This window comes from Manis pentadactyla, chromosome 6 (assembly GCF_030020395.1).
Source record: "Manis pentadactyla isolate mManPen7 chromosome 6, mManPen7.hap1, whole genome shotgun sequence".
NCBI classification, from domain to species: domain Eukaryota; kingdom Metazoa; phylum Chordata; class Mammalia; order Pholidota; family Manidae; genus Manis; species Manis pentadactyla.
This window is the reverse complement of record NC_080024.1, coordinates 5,474,098-5,490,425: the sequence shown is the minus strand read 5'-3', so window position 1 is coordinate 5,490,425 and position 16,328 is coordinate 5,474,098. Positions and strand designations below refer to the sequence as shown.

The window sequence follows — 16,328 nt, the reverse complement described above, 5'->3', positions numbered from 1 at the left end:
GGTTTCAAGCAGGAAGCCAGACTTACACCTCTAGCTGGTAAACTGGAGCACAACGGACTACAGGCATGGACTTAACAGTCTGACGAACTCAGATGCTCAAGCATGAAATTTCTATAGGCCTCCTTTGTAACAAAATTTTCAACAGTAGGGGAAATTGCAGTTCTACTTGTAAATATGGATTCCAAGAGGAAATAAAAATCAAAGAGTTAAGTTTACGCTTCCCTTCTGATACTGTGTTCCAGGGCAAATGACAGCTTCAGCAAACCAAGACTCAGTCCTGATTATAAAGGATTTTTTAAATTACATTATTAAAAATACATCTTTAGTCTTCTTTCACTTTATTTTCCAAAGCCTCTTTCAAGTAAACTGTGAAGTGCCTGAGTACAGGTGACCATTCTGTCACACGCTTTCTTTTCTCTCAGGCACTCATTGTTTGCATCTGCTACGCAAGCCAGTTCCCACAAGAATGATTAGGAAGGACCCCTCATCCTGTGCTTTTCCTTCGCTTTCAAATCCATGCAACAAGGTCGGTTTTTGCAACAAGGCGGGGTTTTATTTTTCGGTGCATGACGTCAAATACTCCGATGAGACATTTTTATTGAAATACTTAAGCCAGATAGGCCACAATGAACCAAATTAAAAATTTGAACGTGTCGCCACTTGCAGCGTAAAGGGACCTAAATGGGCGGAGCAAAGTCTTTTTTCCTAAGGGGAGTATTCTAAGGTGAGTATTCATTATAGATTTTTTTTTTAAAAACATGTCTGCAAACCAAAACCCATCAACAAGCGGTTAGTATTACAAGAAACATCCCTTGCAAAAAACATCTTGCAGTTCGGCGCACATCTGCAGCTGGTACGGCTCACACAGGCCAATCAGTAGGTGAAGAGAATTTAAGATTCCACACGAATGGGTCTAGGTATTTATGCTGATTACACCGCAGAGAGGGAGGCCTCTGTAGCTCCACAGCCCCCTCCCCCAGCCATCATTTACGCCAAGAGCTTTACCCCTTAAACACCTTTAACTGTCCTGCGAACAGTAAATGCATCATTTGCCACCACCTCTAACAGTTTTTTGTTTCAATTTTTATTGGTCTCTTTGTAATAATGACCTACACATGGACAGAGTTCAAACCATCTGGAAGATTGTCTGAGTCCAGGCCGAAAAGCAGTTCTCAGCAAAACTGGTCTTCTGCAGCCAGCACAAAGCACCAGGGAAAGGGCATCTTCGGGGCCATCCCCAGTCAAGGCCAGGGCAGCGCCCATGCCCTCAGGCTGCTGGATTGTTCCAGGCAGTCTTCTGATGGCCCAAACCACCAAGTCACCTGGGCCCAGAGCAGGACAAATGAAATCTGAACAGGGGCCTGCCCTGTGACATAAAATCATCCAGCTTCCACAGCGTGTGAAGCGCAAGGAGTGGCCGTCCCCCCAGACCTCCCACCGCCAACATACTCCCAGGGTGCTGGGAACTGCGTACCTCAGGCAACTCACAGGTGCGATCCTCCCGTGAGGGCGGGGCAGCCCGAACTTCTGGCCCCGCTGGAGTAGGAAGAACTCGCTTTTGTCTCTGACATCTGAGCCTCCTACCTGGGCCGGGAGGGCGGACCGCAGGACCCGCACCTTCACTCCCTGCGCGGCCCCCGCCCCATTAGCAGCTCCGGCGTTCAGACAAAAGGTCCTCTGAGCTGGGGGTGGGGGTGGGTCGAGGGCAGGCTAGCAAGTCAGCCTACACACCCCGGTTAAGTCACCAGTCCTACATTTGGGTGCAGAGATTCCGATTTAAAAATTCGAAGAATCGCTTTGGTTCGCTGTCTTTGTTCGCGGGCGCGGGTTCTCGCTCTTCCATGCATCCGTCCATTCATTCATTCTTGACGCGCGCACGCTCGCCACTCCTCGCTCCCGAACGCAGCCGGGCGCATTACCGCTTCTTCTTCTGCTTGAGGGACTTCCTGCGTTTCAGGATCATCTCATAGAGCTTGTCCATGCCCTCGGTGAGGCCCTCGCCGATGATGGCGCACGCCGGCTGGACGTGGTAGGTGGTGGCCGGGATGAGCTCGTGCAGCGCCAGCTGCTTCTCGATCTCGGCCACCGGCAGCGACTTGGGCAGGTCCTGCTTGTTGGCGATGACCAGCAGCGGCGTGCCCTGGTTCTCGGCGAACTTGGTCACCTTGTGCAGCTCGGTCTTGGCCTCCTCCAGCCGGTCCACGTCCACCGAGTCCACCACGTAGATGATGCCGTCCGTGCAGCGGCTGTAGGACTTCCACAGCGGCCGCAGCTTCTCCTGGCCTCCCACGTCCCAGAAGTGGCAGCTGATGCCCTTGGCCGTGCCGTTGCTCAGCTTGATCTTCTCCGTGTTGAAGCCGATGGTGGGCACCGTGTTCACGAATTCGTTGAACTTGAGCCGGTAGAGCACCGTGGTCTTGCCGGCCGAGTCCAAGCCCAGCATGACGATGTGCAGGGACTGGAAGGCCGAGATGTTGGAGGAGATGTTGCCCATGGCTCCCGCCGCGGCGCCGCCCCCCGAGCAGTCACGGGCCCGACGCGGCAGGGCGCACCTGGGCCGCGCCTGCCGCCCTCCGCCGCGGGGACCGGCGGGCCTGGCTACCCGGGGCGCCCCGCTCGGCGCGCTCAGACGCCGCGGCTCCCGCGCCCGCCGGGCATCGCGTCTCCTAGGGCTTTTGTCTGCTGCCAGCCGCCTCGCCGCCGCAGCTCACGGCGCTCGCGCCCGCGCCCTCCGCCGGCCCGGGCTCGCTCTGCGGCTCCCTCCCGCCGCGCCCCGCGCTGCGGCCGCTGCCCGGCCCTCGGCGGGGGCCAGCTCGGGTCTCCGGCGCGCGGCTCTCGCCTCTGCCTTGCGCGGCGCCGCGGGGCCGCTCCCGCTGCCGCTGCCGGGCGCGCCTCGGAGGCGCAGGCGGGCGCGGGTTCCCCGGCGTCGCTACCGGCGCGGCCGCCTCGCTGTCCCCGCAGTCCCCGCGCCGCCGCCAGCCTGCAGCGGCGGGAGGGCGCCCGGCTCCGCCCCTCCGGGCCGCCCCGCCCCCAGGCCCCGCCCCCGCGGCCCGGCGTGGGTTCCCCGCCCCGAGGGCCGCTTTCGCGCCTTTCGGGCGTTCGAAATGGCCCCTTGTGCCCCCTGCAGCGCCCCGCGCCGCGCCGGGACAATGGGCCGGAGCCGCCGCTTCCTCCCCGGCAGGCTGACGCATCCTACAAAAATAGCCCCGGGCTCCCGGAACTCCCCGCCCGCCGGCTGCCGGGCGGGACCTCTGCCGTGCGCGGCGCGGCCAACCTCGGGGCGCGGGTCCGGGGTCCCCGCTCTGCGGGCGCCGCCCGGAGTCGGGAGAGGAACGGGCAGGGCCCCGTCGCCCGAGGGACTGGGGGTCACCCGGGGTGGGGGGAGTGTCCCGCTCGGGAGCGAGGGTGGCGGGGTCAGGCCCCCCGACCCCCGGGAGGGGAAAAGAGGGCGCTGGCTGCCTGCACCTGGAGCCTGTGCCCACCCAGGGCGGGCTCTGCCCCGCGCCCTCGGAGGCGCCCTGGGCCCTGGCCCTCCATGATGCCCTGGCTCACTTTCCTGCACGAGGTCCAGGGGCTCCACCCGGCTACCGCCGCTCTGGAGCCCAGGGCAGCCCGGAGGCCCAGCTTTTTCTGGCTGCCGGTGGCCGTGAGTATAGAGGGCAGGCATTTGCATCCTTGGTCGCAAACCTACCTGCCTGCAGGTTACAGGGGCAGCCCCTTTCCCAAACAGCCCTCTTGGCCCCCTTGGTTCGTCCCCACCACTACGTGGACATCCCAGGGCAAGTGTTGGCATCTCAGGGCAGCACCCTCTGCCACTCTCGGAGACCAGAGACCCACCTGCTCACAAGTGACCCACCCCTCGTGCACCTGCAGTTCCAGACGCCCTAGGAAACAAAATGTGTCTATAGCTTGGAGTCGGCGGCCCCGTGGGGCACAAACGCCAGTGCCTGTTCCCCGGTTTCCTTCTCACCTCTCTCCAATTCCGAGGTTTTATTCTGGATTGAAAACACTTAACAAATTCACAGCCTCCCCAGGTACAGAGGAAGCCAAGAGTGCATTACGGGTAACAGACCCGGGGCTGCCCACAGGTGACATGGCCCCTCACATCTTCCCAACTCCTGCTCATTAGGTAGAAAAGATGGAGGCAAGGCTAAAGGGGACAAGGTGGAAAGGATCACGTTGATGAATAAAGACCAACATTTTATAGAAACGCTCTCCTTTGCCACCTTCCTTTCACAAGCTATGATGAAATACAGTATTTTGCTGGTGCGGAAATGTGAGAAAACTACACACGTGGAAGGCCAGAGGAGCCACCCCAGCTTTGGAATTCCTGGGCAGTGGCCATTGCAGTCGGCTGCCCTCCAGAGTGGGTCCAGGACTGGCAATGGCCTTGTGGCCCATTCTGTCTGCCCCGTCAGCTGAGGAGACTATGGCCCGCATGCTTGTGAGTGGGCCAAGGTGGGACCTAGGTTCAGATGGCCTGCTCCAAGCCCTGTGGTATTTATGACCAGGGCTGAGGGCCCACCTGCCTCATTCCACACTCTACCCATGCACTATTTTAATTTAATGGGGGATGAAACTACAAGCAACGTGACTTCAGTGGTGAAAGGCAGAAGTTCAAATCAAATTGAGTTGGACCAAAATGGAAATATATTCACTGACATGATTAAAAAGTTCATGATCAGGCGTCTCTTCAGGCATGGCTAGATCTAGGAGCTCAAAAGAAGTGTTAGACCAGGTCTCCCTCCATCCAGTCTCTGTATTGATTCTTTTTCCTACTGGCAGCCCTGGACTTAACATCCTTGGTTTAGAACCCAGAAAAAAAGGCCTAACTGCAACAAAAGCCTGGAGCGCACATCACTCTGGCTTGTGTGGCTCATCCCGGAGTCAGGCACTGCTCTCCCAGGAGGACAGAGCGTGCTGACAGAGGTGGCCCAGGGGCTGAAACTGGGGAGAGGTGATTCCCAAAGAAGAATCTATTCACAAAAGGGTAAATAATGAGTAAGCAAAAATAACAGATGTCGTGTAATTTATCCCATCACTGCAGCTATTGGGAAGCCTGCGAAGGCAGGAGTGTGCTTTGGGGTGATTGCTTTGGCTCTCCTTATGGCCTGCCCACCTTCTCATCAGATGGCTGCCTCTCGCTGTCCTTCCCCTGTGTCACACACAGGGCCAAAGCTGGGTGCCAGCCCAAGAGGTGACTTCGATTAGCAGCCTGGGACATGGGCATTTGGAAAGGGACAAACAGGACTGGGACCCTCTTAATCTGGTTCCTGCAAATGATCTTAATGTAGGACTCCTTTCTGTCATTTGCATCTACCCCCATCAGGGTTTGCTTTTATTTGGAGGGTGGTAGGAGGGAAATAGCTTAGTAAAACATGCAATGTATTTTCTTGGTGCTGTACTAATTACTGCCAACAGTGGTTTTGACTGCAGCCCCCACAGGTTGCACCCCTATGGTGGGGTTTAGCCATAAAAGCCTGTCTGTTGTTCATCAGAAAAAGCAGATTAATAGACATTAATAGAGCCTTCCAGAACAGAGGCATTAAACAGCAACTCACCATAATTGAATAGCAACTGCTCTACATTCTAATTTCACTCACTAGGTAATAAGTTGATTTTACAGTTGATAATTTAACGTCTAACACATAAAAATGTCATTTGGCTATCTCAACTAGTAACTTTCCTTCAAATATGGATTTTAATTGAAAAACACCAGAATTATGGGAGGGAGAGTAAAGTTTACCACTATGTCAGCAATGCCAGCCTACTACAAGCCTGTTTCTACATGCACACACTGTCGTGGTGAACGGCCCGGGCTATGCCCACAGACTGGGTGGGGCCCAGCCTGTCCCACCACATTCTAGCCATGGGGCCACCCCGAGCCCACCATTTCTCAGGCTCCTTACCTCTACAATGTATCTAACACTTGTGGTGGTGGCGAAGATTAAATAATACATGTAATAACTGAATAATTAAACCACAACTAAATAATTAACACGTGGAAAGTGCTCAATAAAGATTTGCTTTAACAACTGCAAAGAAACACGTTTTATAAAGTACACGGTCATTTGAATAGTGGTGGCCGCCCAATTGGCAAGTATTCCACCAAATGAAAGATACAGGCTACAGTGTGCTTTCTTCATCTTAATTAATTGGAATAAGATGTTTCTCAAAGAGGAGTATGCACTTCTGTCTTGCCTGCAAGGAATTTCATGTCCAGCAGCAGCGATATGTCAGCTCCTCTCCCTTCTCTTTTGCATCAAAAAGACTTCACACCCAGAAAGGAACTCAATTAGTTCAAGTAAACAGCATGCAATAACTTGGCAGTGATTTTGAAGTTGTAACATAAAACATTTTCTCTTTTTCCTTTAAGGGTATAGAAATGAAGTGTACGATCAATTAAAATAACTTGCAAGTGTATCTCGTGAGTAAAACAATAAATACATCATATCGTTATCTGTGCTTTAGTAATGTTAGAAGCACAGCATGCAAACATGAGCATTCCTAGCCGTACTAAGTATATTGAAAGAAAAATATCAGGACACGGGCCTGTGTGCCCTCCTTCATGCGTGCGTGCTTGCGTGTGTGTGTGTGTGTGTGTGTGTGTGTGTGTGTGTGCCCTTCTGCATGCATGTGTGGGGTGTGTGTGTGTGTGTGTGTGTGTGATTCTTTGCGCTTTCTGATTGGGTCCTGGGGTTCAGGGTCACCACGCATATGCTCAGTTGTTGTAATACAGGAGTGCCCTCTACTGAGCTTCTTATATAATAGATGAAGGCCTCTACAAGAGGCAAGTTTTCCCAGTGCCTAGTCCACGTCCAGTCCATACTTACAGAACCATTGAATGGGCAAGTGACTCTCTATCCTGCCTTCTCTATTGGAGCTGTGGAGCTAGGTCTTTGAGAGCCCCACTTGCTAAGCTGAGAAAGTGCTTCTGTTTGGGACTGAGGGCTTAGGGGTGTAGATTCTCAGATGCAGGCTTGGGTCTGTGATACCAGCACAGAACGGGAGGGGTGATTTGCCAGGAGAGGGGGTTTAGAGCCTGGCAGAGCCAGAAGAGGTGTTACCAGGAAAGCTGTTCAAAGAATCACAGATTATGGAAGAGAGAGAAATCAGCATGCTGGAAACCAGGCTGAAATTAGAGACAGGAAGAAATTGAGTTTTGTATCTAATTCAGCAGACAAGCATAGGCAGCCAGAGCGGAGATGGGGCAGGGGTTGTGCATGAAGGAGGCCAACTGGTCAGAGAAAGCAGCAAGGCCAGAAGCAGCCGAAGCCAGGTGTCTAGCATGGGAATTCTTTGTCTGGTGGGAGTTTGCCCTAATGAAGACCCCCACCCGCAGTCCCATTAGTGCTGGGGCTGCTGGACTGTCTCATCACCGGGAAGTCGGCTCTCCTCCGTGCCAGGCAAAGTGCTGGCCTCAGACTGAGCGGCAGAGGTCCCCGGGGGGTTTGTGGATGGGGCAGGAACTTTTAGGCAAATGTGAATCTGTTACGCTTGTGGCCTTTTGCTTCATTCAGGCGGTCTGAGGCTTGGAAATGGGAACTCTATTGTCCATTCAGGTTCATGGGTTTAACGCAAAACAAAAAGCAGTTCAGAGAGACTTCTTTCCAGTTTCTGTGAAGCAACAAGTCTGAAACAACCCAGGTTCTCATTTTCCTGACAACTGCTATTAGGAGTATTTTGTTCTGCTGTTTTTGGCAAAAGAGAGAGAGCTAAAGGACTTTTTTTTCCCCATTCAGGTCTTCATTATCAAATGGTCTCTATTGTGCCCCCGATAGGTATGAAAATTTAGAAGTCATTATCTTCCCTATCAATATTGTTTTCAGATAAGATTCTTATATAAGATTGTTTTAAATCTCTCCTTCATACTTAAATTTCATCTCTTAAGGGAACTTTTATCAAGGACATTAAAACCCTACCCTTCAGAACTCAGAACTTGGAGCTACTGACACTGACAGAGAGGCCTCATTCCACTGCCAGCTTCCTTTTAGTTGAAGGGAAAGAAAAAGCTTGGTATGCATACGTCATTTCTGATTCCTTTAATTATTCAATCATCATAATTAAATTTCTACTGTAATAGATACAGTGAAGAATGAGAAAAAAAAAAAAGAGTACCAACAAATAGTGGGTGATTAGAGCGCCGCCCGGCGCTGCCCGGTGAACCGAGAGGCCTTTGATGGAGACCTGGAGTGCTCTCAGTTCCCCTTTGCCCTCTTCCCCTGGTGAACTGGGACGCCTATTATTTTTATTTAATTAAAACCTAGTTGGCAGGACCTAAGAGAGAGGCAAACAATCACGCTTTTGTGCCTCTGTCAGGTGCTGCCAGCTACTTTACCTGCAGGGAAAGGAGGTCAGGGGGTGTCGACAGCCCTTCCTTTGTCTGCTGTGTGGTCACTCGGGATGACTATTCCTTTAATACAACAGCTGGCTTCTTGTGGAACCGTCCTCTGTGTGAGCATGGCTCCAGCATCTGAACGGAGTTCTTTGGCTCTTTGCTGCCTGCTAGAGGCAGCCACGTAAGATGATCATTCCCACTTAGGAACTGCACTGTGCTTATGCAACCTAATACTCGTGCCCCATCAGCCACAGAACATCCCTTTTACTTTCTTGCTTCTGCCCCCACTCCAGTCTCCTAAATCTGCTTTCCTAAGGCCACTGGGGACCAAAGGAAAAATCCAAAGGCCTTTTGGTGACCTTCTTCTCTGGCCTTTCAACTGACCCTCTTGATCCTGTCATCCTTCTTAAAATTCCGTCCTAAAAAAACCAATTGACCTCCCTAACTGGCTCTACTTCCTTCACCCCTTACGGTGCCACATGCTGCGCCTCAGACGTAGGACTGATTCATGCTGATGACCGTGTGGGACGGAGATGCGCATGGGTTGAGGGGCACATCACCCACTAGCACCTGCGGATACATGGCTACAAAACCACGCTCCTCTCCTCGGCTCTGGACATGGCCTCTAGACTGTGTCATTAGTAAGCAATCCACAGAGTGCTGGTGGCCCCCAGCGTTCTGTTGTGGGCTGTCTTGGCCTTAGCCCCCCAGTGGTTAACCCCTTCTGCCTCTCCTGATTTCTCGAGCCTCGTCACTGCCGAAAGCCAGAGAGCTCGACACAGCATTGAACTCAGAGCATCGTGCCTAAGGAGCAAGTCCATCAAATCAGCAGTAGGTGACAGACAAACTCGTCTTTCTCTTCTGTCTGCTCCTCCTTGCATGCAGACCAGAGTCCAGATAATTCTACTTCAGAAATGGCTCTTGAAATTAAAACTATGTGTGCTTTTAAATCACATTTGTTGTTTTTTCTTGTTCAAGACAGTTGTCTTTATTTATGTCTTTGACAAATGTGCTATTTCCTTCCACATTTGCAATGTAGACAGGCATGAATGTTGCCAGCATATGCCCATCGGCTCTCCTTGCGGCCCTGGGGAAGACAGTGGCTGAGCTGACAAGCCCGTACCTGGTGCTTCATGGGGACGTAGTCACTAGTGACCAATGAGGGGTAGATTTCATGTCTGTTCTCTTCTCCTCCTGTCATGGGGCAGATAAGCTTTGTGCAATGGCCTTCTTACATTCAGTGGTAGAGAAGGGTGAGTCTACCAGGGGCTTAGCTGCTTCCTCCCATCTAATTTTTACCAGAGAGTTCCAGAAAAAGGTAAGAGGATGGTCGTCAGTGTTTGCCCAGCTTAAGAAAGCAGGACTCTGGTCATAGAGAGATGGTAAGGGAAGGGATGTAGGCCTCCAGACCCAACTCTCGAGCCCTAACATGTCCTAAAAGGACATTCCAGTGAATCTGGCACCCAGAATGGACTGTGAGGAGACACGGCTTGTAGGGAGAACTCTGAGGGGAGAAGGGCTCAGATGAAAAGGCAGTGACCCCAGAGGAGAGAACAGCTGGGCAGAAAAGCAAAGGCACAGGGGGACGGCCAGCTCCTCCTTCTTCTTAATTTTGATATTTTCATTCAACTCAAAGATGGCACGATTTTTGCAGAGGACCCAGCCCTTTATTTGTTCATTGTAGAGTAAGTTCTTCTCTCTTGAAAAATGGATGTTTGTGAGAACTAAGAAAGAAATGACTAAATAGGCCAATTTTTAGTATTTTTGCACAGGTAAGACACGCAGCCTAACATTCAGAAGGTACAAAGGGGATTCAGTGAGAAGGAAGGCCCTCCCTCACCTCCTTCGCCTGCCCCCCCAATCCCATAGCCACAGCTTCTGTCCTTGGCGGTGGGGTGGGGTGGGGTGGGGGTGCTGCGGTTATCAATGGTCTGTATTTCCTTCCAGACACTGAGCTGTCCGTCTCAGAGCTCTACCTCAGAGAAAATGCATGTATGCATCTCAAAATCTTTAGCAAAGGAGGCAAAACAGAGAACAGTACCATAAACTAATCTGATAAAAGTCAGTCCAGAAGAGCTAAAGTAAAGCCGTAAAACATATTTGGAAAATATGGCAAAGTACTCCAGCCAGAAACTATGAGATTTTTTGAGGAAGGAATGAGCTATCAGATCTTCGCTGCTGTGATTCCTGCAGCCCACAGCCTAGCCCTGCCTAGCCCCTGAGCCCAGGAGACCTGTGTCCTCAAGAGCAGCTGGCGGCTGGGATCACTTGGTGGCGCTCCTAGGGCACCCATGCTTGAGTTGAAGCCTTCCACACCCACCCCCCACCCTCAGGAAACAAGGCCTCTGCTCCATCCACTTTGTCTGCTGTCCTGCAACTGGCCAGCCAGTCAGAAGCCTCTCAACCTGACTCCTCAGTCTGGACCTACATCTGCTGGTCGAGTCTGGTTTGACCTGATGCAGCCCAGGTTGGTCTGATTTATGATGGGCTAGCAAAGATGGGAGGAGTAAGGCTGACTGAGAACAGGAACGCCAGGCATTTCCCAGTCTGTTAGGTCTGGGATGAGACTATAAAGAAAAACAAAAGCAGAGAATTGAGAATAAATGTAATTTCTGTGATGGGAAAGCTTGCTATCTCTACCGAATTCTATCTTACTTATCTGTATTCTCTTAACTTAATTTCTAGCCTGCTGTTCATGAACCATGTCTTTGTTATGATTTTATCCAGTGCTAAGTGGGCAAAATAACTGAACAAAAACAACGCAGTTTTTCCTTACCAAAGAAGTCATAAACTCAAATAGGATAATTAGGTCTAGGCTCCAGGGCAGAGTGATGATTCAAGAAATCGGGATTAAAATCCTATGGTAGCCATAGGATGAGAGATTGAGTACAGTTAGGAGTCTTCCTTGAAAAATTGTCTGAACTAGCGAGAAACTGGAATGACCCTCCACAGGGAGATTATTAAATAATCTAAGAGTCTTCCATGCAACCCAAAACTTGAGAGCTATTAAAAGGAATGAGATGAATCTGTGTGTTAATATATATGGTTACGGTCACCCAGATACTGAGAAGTAAAAAGAGCCTAGTACACAATACCCCATCTCAATGAAGATTTGTTTGCATACATATGCATATATGTACACATATATGTATGAATGTGCATGTGCATGTTAGGTAGATAGATACAGATATATGATAGGTGTGGGGATTTTCCAAAAACATACACAAGGACACAAGAATCTACTGGTAGTGATTCTCTCTGGACAATGCAACTGAGCCTCTGGATGGAAGAGACACTCCTGTTTCATTGTATACCTTCCATACTGTTTGAATTCTTTCCATGAGCATGAAAATAATATTTCATCATAACAAAGAAAGTCCAAAAGCCTATTTAGCTAATGAAAGCAAGCACAAAAAGGAGAAAAGCTTGCATACATATGCAGATTTAAAAAGCCCTATATTCTGCACTTCATTCTAGAAAGAATTAAAATAAATATAACAAGTGTCCAGAGAGTGAATCACTGCACCAGCAAATGTCAAATATCCATAAATAAGTGATTCATGATCAGCTGCATGAGATCCATAAAAATGGCCTTCAAGCATGACTAAGATACGGGGCCTGAGGAGCCCTCCCAGGGTCAGATTTATGGAGAGCTTTATTTTGCCTGGAGCTGCTATTCTGTTACCTCAAGGTCAGGCAGACAAGATTAATGTAACATTAACATTTAGAGGTGCTTTTCCACAAGAATGGAGGTGCGGGAGAGGGTCTTCTCTTCTGAAACCTTTAACCTTTGGGGAAGCGTACATATAGCCAACATCCGAAGTTCTTTTCAGGTTCTCAGACGATTCTCCCAGGACCGCCCCTGAATATGAACAATTGGACTGAAACATGCCCAGGATACTGGAGACATTTTGTGCTGTTATTTAAACATGAGAAATTCTTCCTTCTGCTATGTGTGCATGCAAATTGTCTTTCATAAGGGCATTTAATCTTCACATCATTAATACCTTGTCATACGAAAGTGGTAGAAATGTACCTTCCCACCAGAGTTTCTGTAGGAAGTGGAGAACTGACATCACACATGTTTTTCACATGTTCTGTATTAATGTGGGGAAAACTAAGCCCAGCAATGTTAGATGGGGAGCGAGCAGAGAGGAAGAAGTGAGTCTGCTGCATTTGGGGCACGCTTCCTGAATATCTAGGCAGTTTCCGTGTGAAAAAGGACTCCTTCTTTCTTAAAGGGCGTGTGTTATTTACCTGTCAGTCTTCATCGCCCAGGACCCTGGCACTCCTGTCTGCTCTGTGTGCAGCAGCAAGGGACTGTTCTCTCCTTTGAGCCTCGATGCCTCTTGTGGAGGTAACGCTTTCATGAAGAAATCTTCCTTCCAGGCCATTTAAAATTTTGACCTAATGAAAATGTGTGAGCAACTGGAACATGTCAAATAAAACATTGTGGTTCAGGGAACAATGGAGTCTGGCCAGGGTCGTCAGCCATGTCATTGTAACTGGTATTGATCACACTGCTCATGTCAAATTGACCTTTGCCTTCTCTGTGATAATTTCGGTAAACTCATTACTTTTTATTTTTCAGGGCAATGTAAAGACCCAAGCTAAAGAATTTAGCCAGCAACTTTGCTTTACCCAGGGGCTGAATATAGTCAGTTGTCTACTTCCCCCATTCTAGAAACTTCTGTCATAGTCAACAATGCACAGAGTTGGAAACGGTGTAACAAAGTCAGGACTCTCCAACACTAGTGTGTTCTTGTAAGAGACTTGGTGACACCGCCATTTCTTTTGATTTTTGGAGTTGTTTTTCTTTTTTTGTTGAAGCTGTTGTCCCGATAAACACCCTCTGCCTCTCTCTCATTTCTCCTCATGTTGTTTGCCTTTCCTCTCATTAAACACTCCCACCTCACCCTCTCCTTTTCTCAGATTTCCAATTTCCTGTCCTTCCTCACTTCTCCTCTTCTTCCTCTGCTAACGTCCTGAGTTGACCAGAGGAATTAATCTGGCACCCTTGAGGGTTTTCATAGCCAAAGAGTGGCCCCCCTGCGCTTTGGGCTCATGCAGCCCAGACCTTCCCAGAATCCTTTTCCTGCCACGGTTGTGATCGCTAATTCCCTCTGATGCACTAAGACCAGGGGGAGCTAGTGGTCACAACCAGAGCGTCCAGTAACTCGGTGACTATAACATGCTAGTTACTCGATCACATGTCTGTTACTGCACGTTGTAACCTCAAGGACTGAACACTTTATATTTCAAAGATTTATTCTGCTAGTACAATTTTAACGTTGAGTAGAGTCACACTGAAAAGCAAGTCAGGAATTATGAGAAGACCTCTGGTCTGATCTAGTTGCTCAGGAGAGGGCTGCCCCACCAGGCAGCCGCCACGTCCCCACCCATGCCCGCAGCTCAACGCACTCTTTACCTTCCGTTCCCAGGTATTAAGTCTCCACTGTGTGGGGAGCACGCTTCTGGCCTCAAGAGCACAAGACTTACATATCCTCTTCAAATATGGCCTCATCCCGGTCTCCCTGCCTCAAAACAGCTCTCCCTCCCTCCCTCTGTCATTGTCTCTCTCTCCCTCCTCTTTCTCTCTCAGCCTGCCTCTTTGTGTCTGTCTCTGTCTGCCCGTCTGCAGTCCTCCTGCTCTCGCCTGCCATCTGGCTCCCTCCCCTTCTCCAGGAGTCTTGGCTCTGGCCCACCATGTGGCCCTCAGTCTACCAACCTGCTGTGCCCTCTCCCCGCTCCTCGGCCTGGCAAAGGTCGCCTCCTAATTGCTGCACAAACGGATATCTTTCGGTCCTTACCATGCCTGTCCCTGTGGCGCCAGGCACTCCTGACAGCATCCTTCTCAGCCTCCTGCAGCCCTGCCTCCCGGCTGCTCTGCCCCTCCTCCACCTGCCCCTGAATCATGAGGCTTTTCTGGGTCCTCTGCTTGGTTCTCTTGCCACCCCGTCCACCTTCGCCAGAAAGTCTCACCACTCCCATGAATTCTTCTCCCCCTGAAGTGCTGATGCTTCAAACCTCATCAGACCAGATGTCTGCCCCTACCTGCCTGGACCTGCGCTGACCCCTGCTCGATGCTTCCACTGGGCTGTGCCATGGATGCCCCTAGGTGGTCCCTACCGGCTGCCCACCGCCCCACCTGTGCTCTTCTTCCTCCCTCGTGACTGTTGCTGGCTCGCCCCTCAGCCAGGTCCCTGCACAGCCGGATGCTGGCAAAGTAGTCATGCATCTCTGGAAGAACCACTCACTGGAGGACAGGCCCTACCACCTCAACAGGGAGTAAGCCTGGTTTCTCTCCTGCAGTGCGTTGGGAGTGAGCCTGACGGCATCATCCTGGCCCACAGGTGGGGGCATCCCTGCTGCTTTGCGGGCCCTGGAGACCACCTAGTTACACCCATTTCCCTCCCCAAGTGGCAGCATCAAAGGTCACAGGCTTCCATGTGAAGACGGGGAGCCAGTGTGGTGTCACCGTCAGACGGTGGGCTGTAACAGCTGCCCCCTTTCAGCCTGCTCTCACCCACAGTTCCCTAAAATGACATCTCCAAGTTGGGAGGCTGCAGAATGGCTGTTGTGGATATCACCGGTCGAGTGTGAAAATGACGAAATCGGAAATCATTCATTAACTAGAACATCACATTCATGAACAACATGCACGATAATGCACAAAAGCAGTTCAAATTTGCCTAACATAATGGCAGAGGAGAACTTTGCAAAATATGTAGCCCAGGTTGGGATGAGAATAGAAGCCATGGGAAACCATCTGAAATGCTCGGTAAGGATCATCTGGGGAGGCTTGGATGGCTGGGGAGGTGCTCCGAGTCAAAGGGAGAAGGTGACCCCCGCCTGGCCCGACGGTCTTTCAGTAGAAAATAGCAGGTCAGGCTTGGGACCACCCACCTCATTCAGAAACTGCAGAGCCCTCAGCGGATGAGAATGGGGAGCCCTGAGTTCTATGAAGAGGGTTCCCTGGGACCCCGAGGGCTCGCAGCCCACCTGCCCAGGAGTCAGGAGGGGTGCACGGGGTGGTGTGGCCTGCAGGGCTGACCTCCCTGGGCCTCCCACAGCGTCCCCGGAGCCAGAGCCCAGGCTGCTGCGCGCATTCCCAGGGAGTAAGGGCAGAGCCAGTCCCAGTTATCGTCAGTCACAATTGGGCAAATATTCATGAGGCTTTTAGTCAACTAAATAGCACCATTGGAAGGAAGGAGGAGACTCCTGGAAACATGCACCTGGTCCCCCTGGACCTCATCCGGCGCAGCGTCCCCTTTGACGGTGCTCTGCGTCCTCCCACCGGGACAAACCAGGGCCATGAGCACGCGTCCTGCACCCTGGGAGTCCCGCTAGCAAGCCACTGACCTGGAGGTGGTGCTGGGGATCCAAGCACACTTTCCCCCTGGCGGATGTACAGGGATGAAGCGAAAGCCTTGGCAATTTTGAGTGACTCAAGGGCCCTTGAAAACCCCCTCGGTAAGATCATTTCATGCAAAGAGCTCTGGGTAATCTTGGGTCTGAGCAGGTGAGGCAGGATGGAGAGGCTCCCCCCATTCTAGTTTATCCTTCTAGCTGGTTTCCATCACTACTCTCTTAGGAAAGCTGGGCTGCTTTGTACACAGGCCTTAGACCCTGAGCAGGGATGTGGTGAGGGCAGAGAGAGTCTGAGCGGTGACAGGGGAACTGCAAAGATGCCCGGGACCATTAAACCCTGGGAAGTTCATTTTTCTAACATGTTAATATATAACAGTGCTTTATCATTTACTTTTTTAATTTTCTAAAACCAAAAAGTTATTACAAGGAAAATGTATTACTCTTATAGTTAAAACACAGAAATGTGAAAAGTATAAACATCCGCTTTGGCAGAAAAACAATTTAAATCTTAATATTACAACTTGTATTATTTTGAAGAGTATAAAGCCTCTCTGTGCTGTCTGAGGGCTGCAATCCCGTCACAAAGTCAACCTGAACATTGGAGAAGAGCCGTGGGCTG

The 16,328-nt window shown here is 50.8% G+C and overlaps 1 protein-coding gene across 1 annotated transcript; it reads right to left on the bottom strand.

The window, feature by feature from the left end:
• Positions 1-1,062: 1,062 nt before the first annotated feature.
• On the bottom strand, positions 1,063-2,952 carry ARL4C (ADP ribosylation factor like GTPase 4C). Its single transcript, XM_036901046.2, has one exon. The coding sequence runs from the start codon at positions 2,492-2,494 to the stop codon at positions 1,916-1,918; it is 579 nt and encodes a 192-aa protein (XP_036756941.1). The 5' UTR covers positions 2,495-2,952; the 3' UTR covers positions 1,063-1,915.
• Between the last annotated feature and the right edge of the window lie 13,376 nt (positions 2,953-16,328).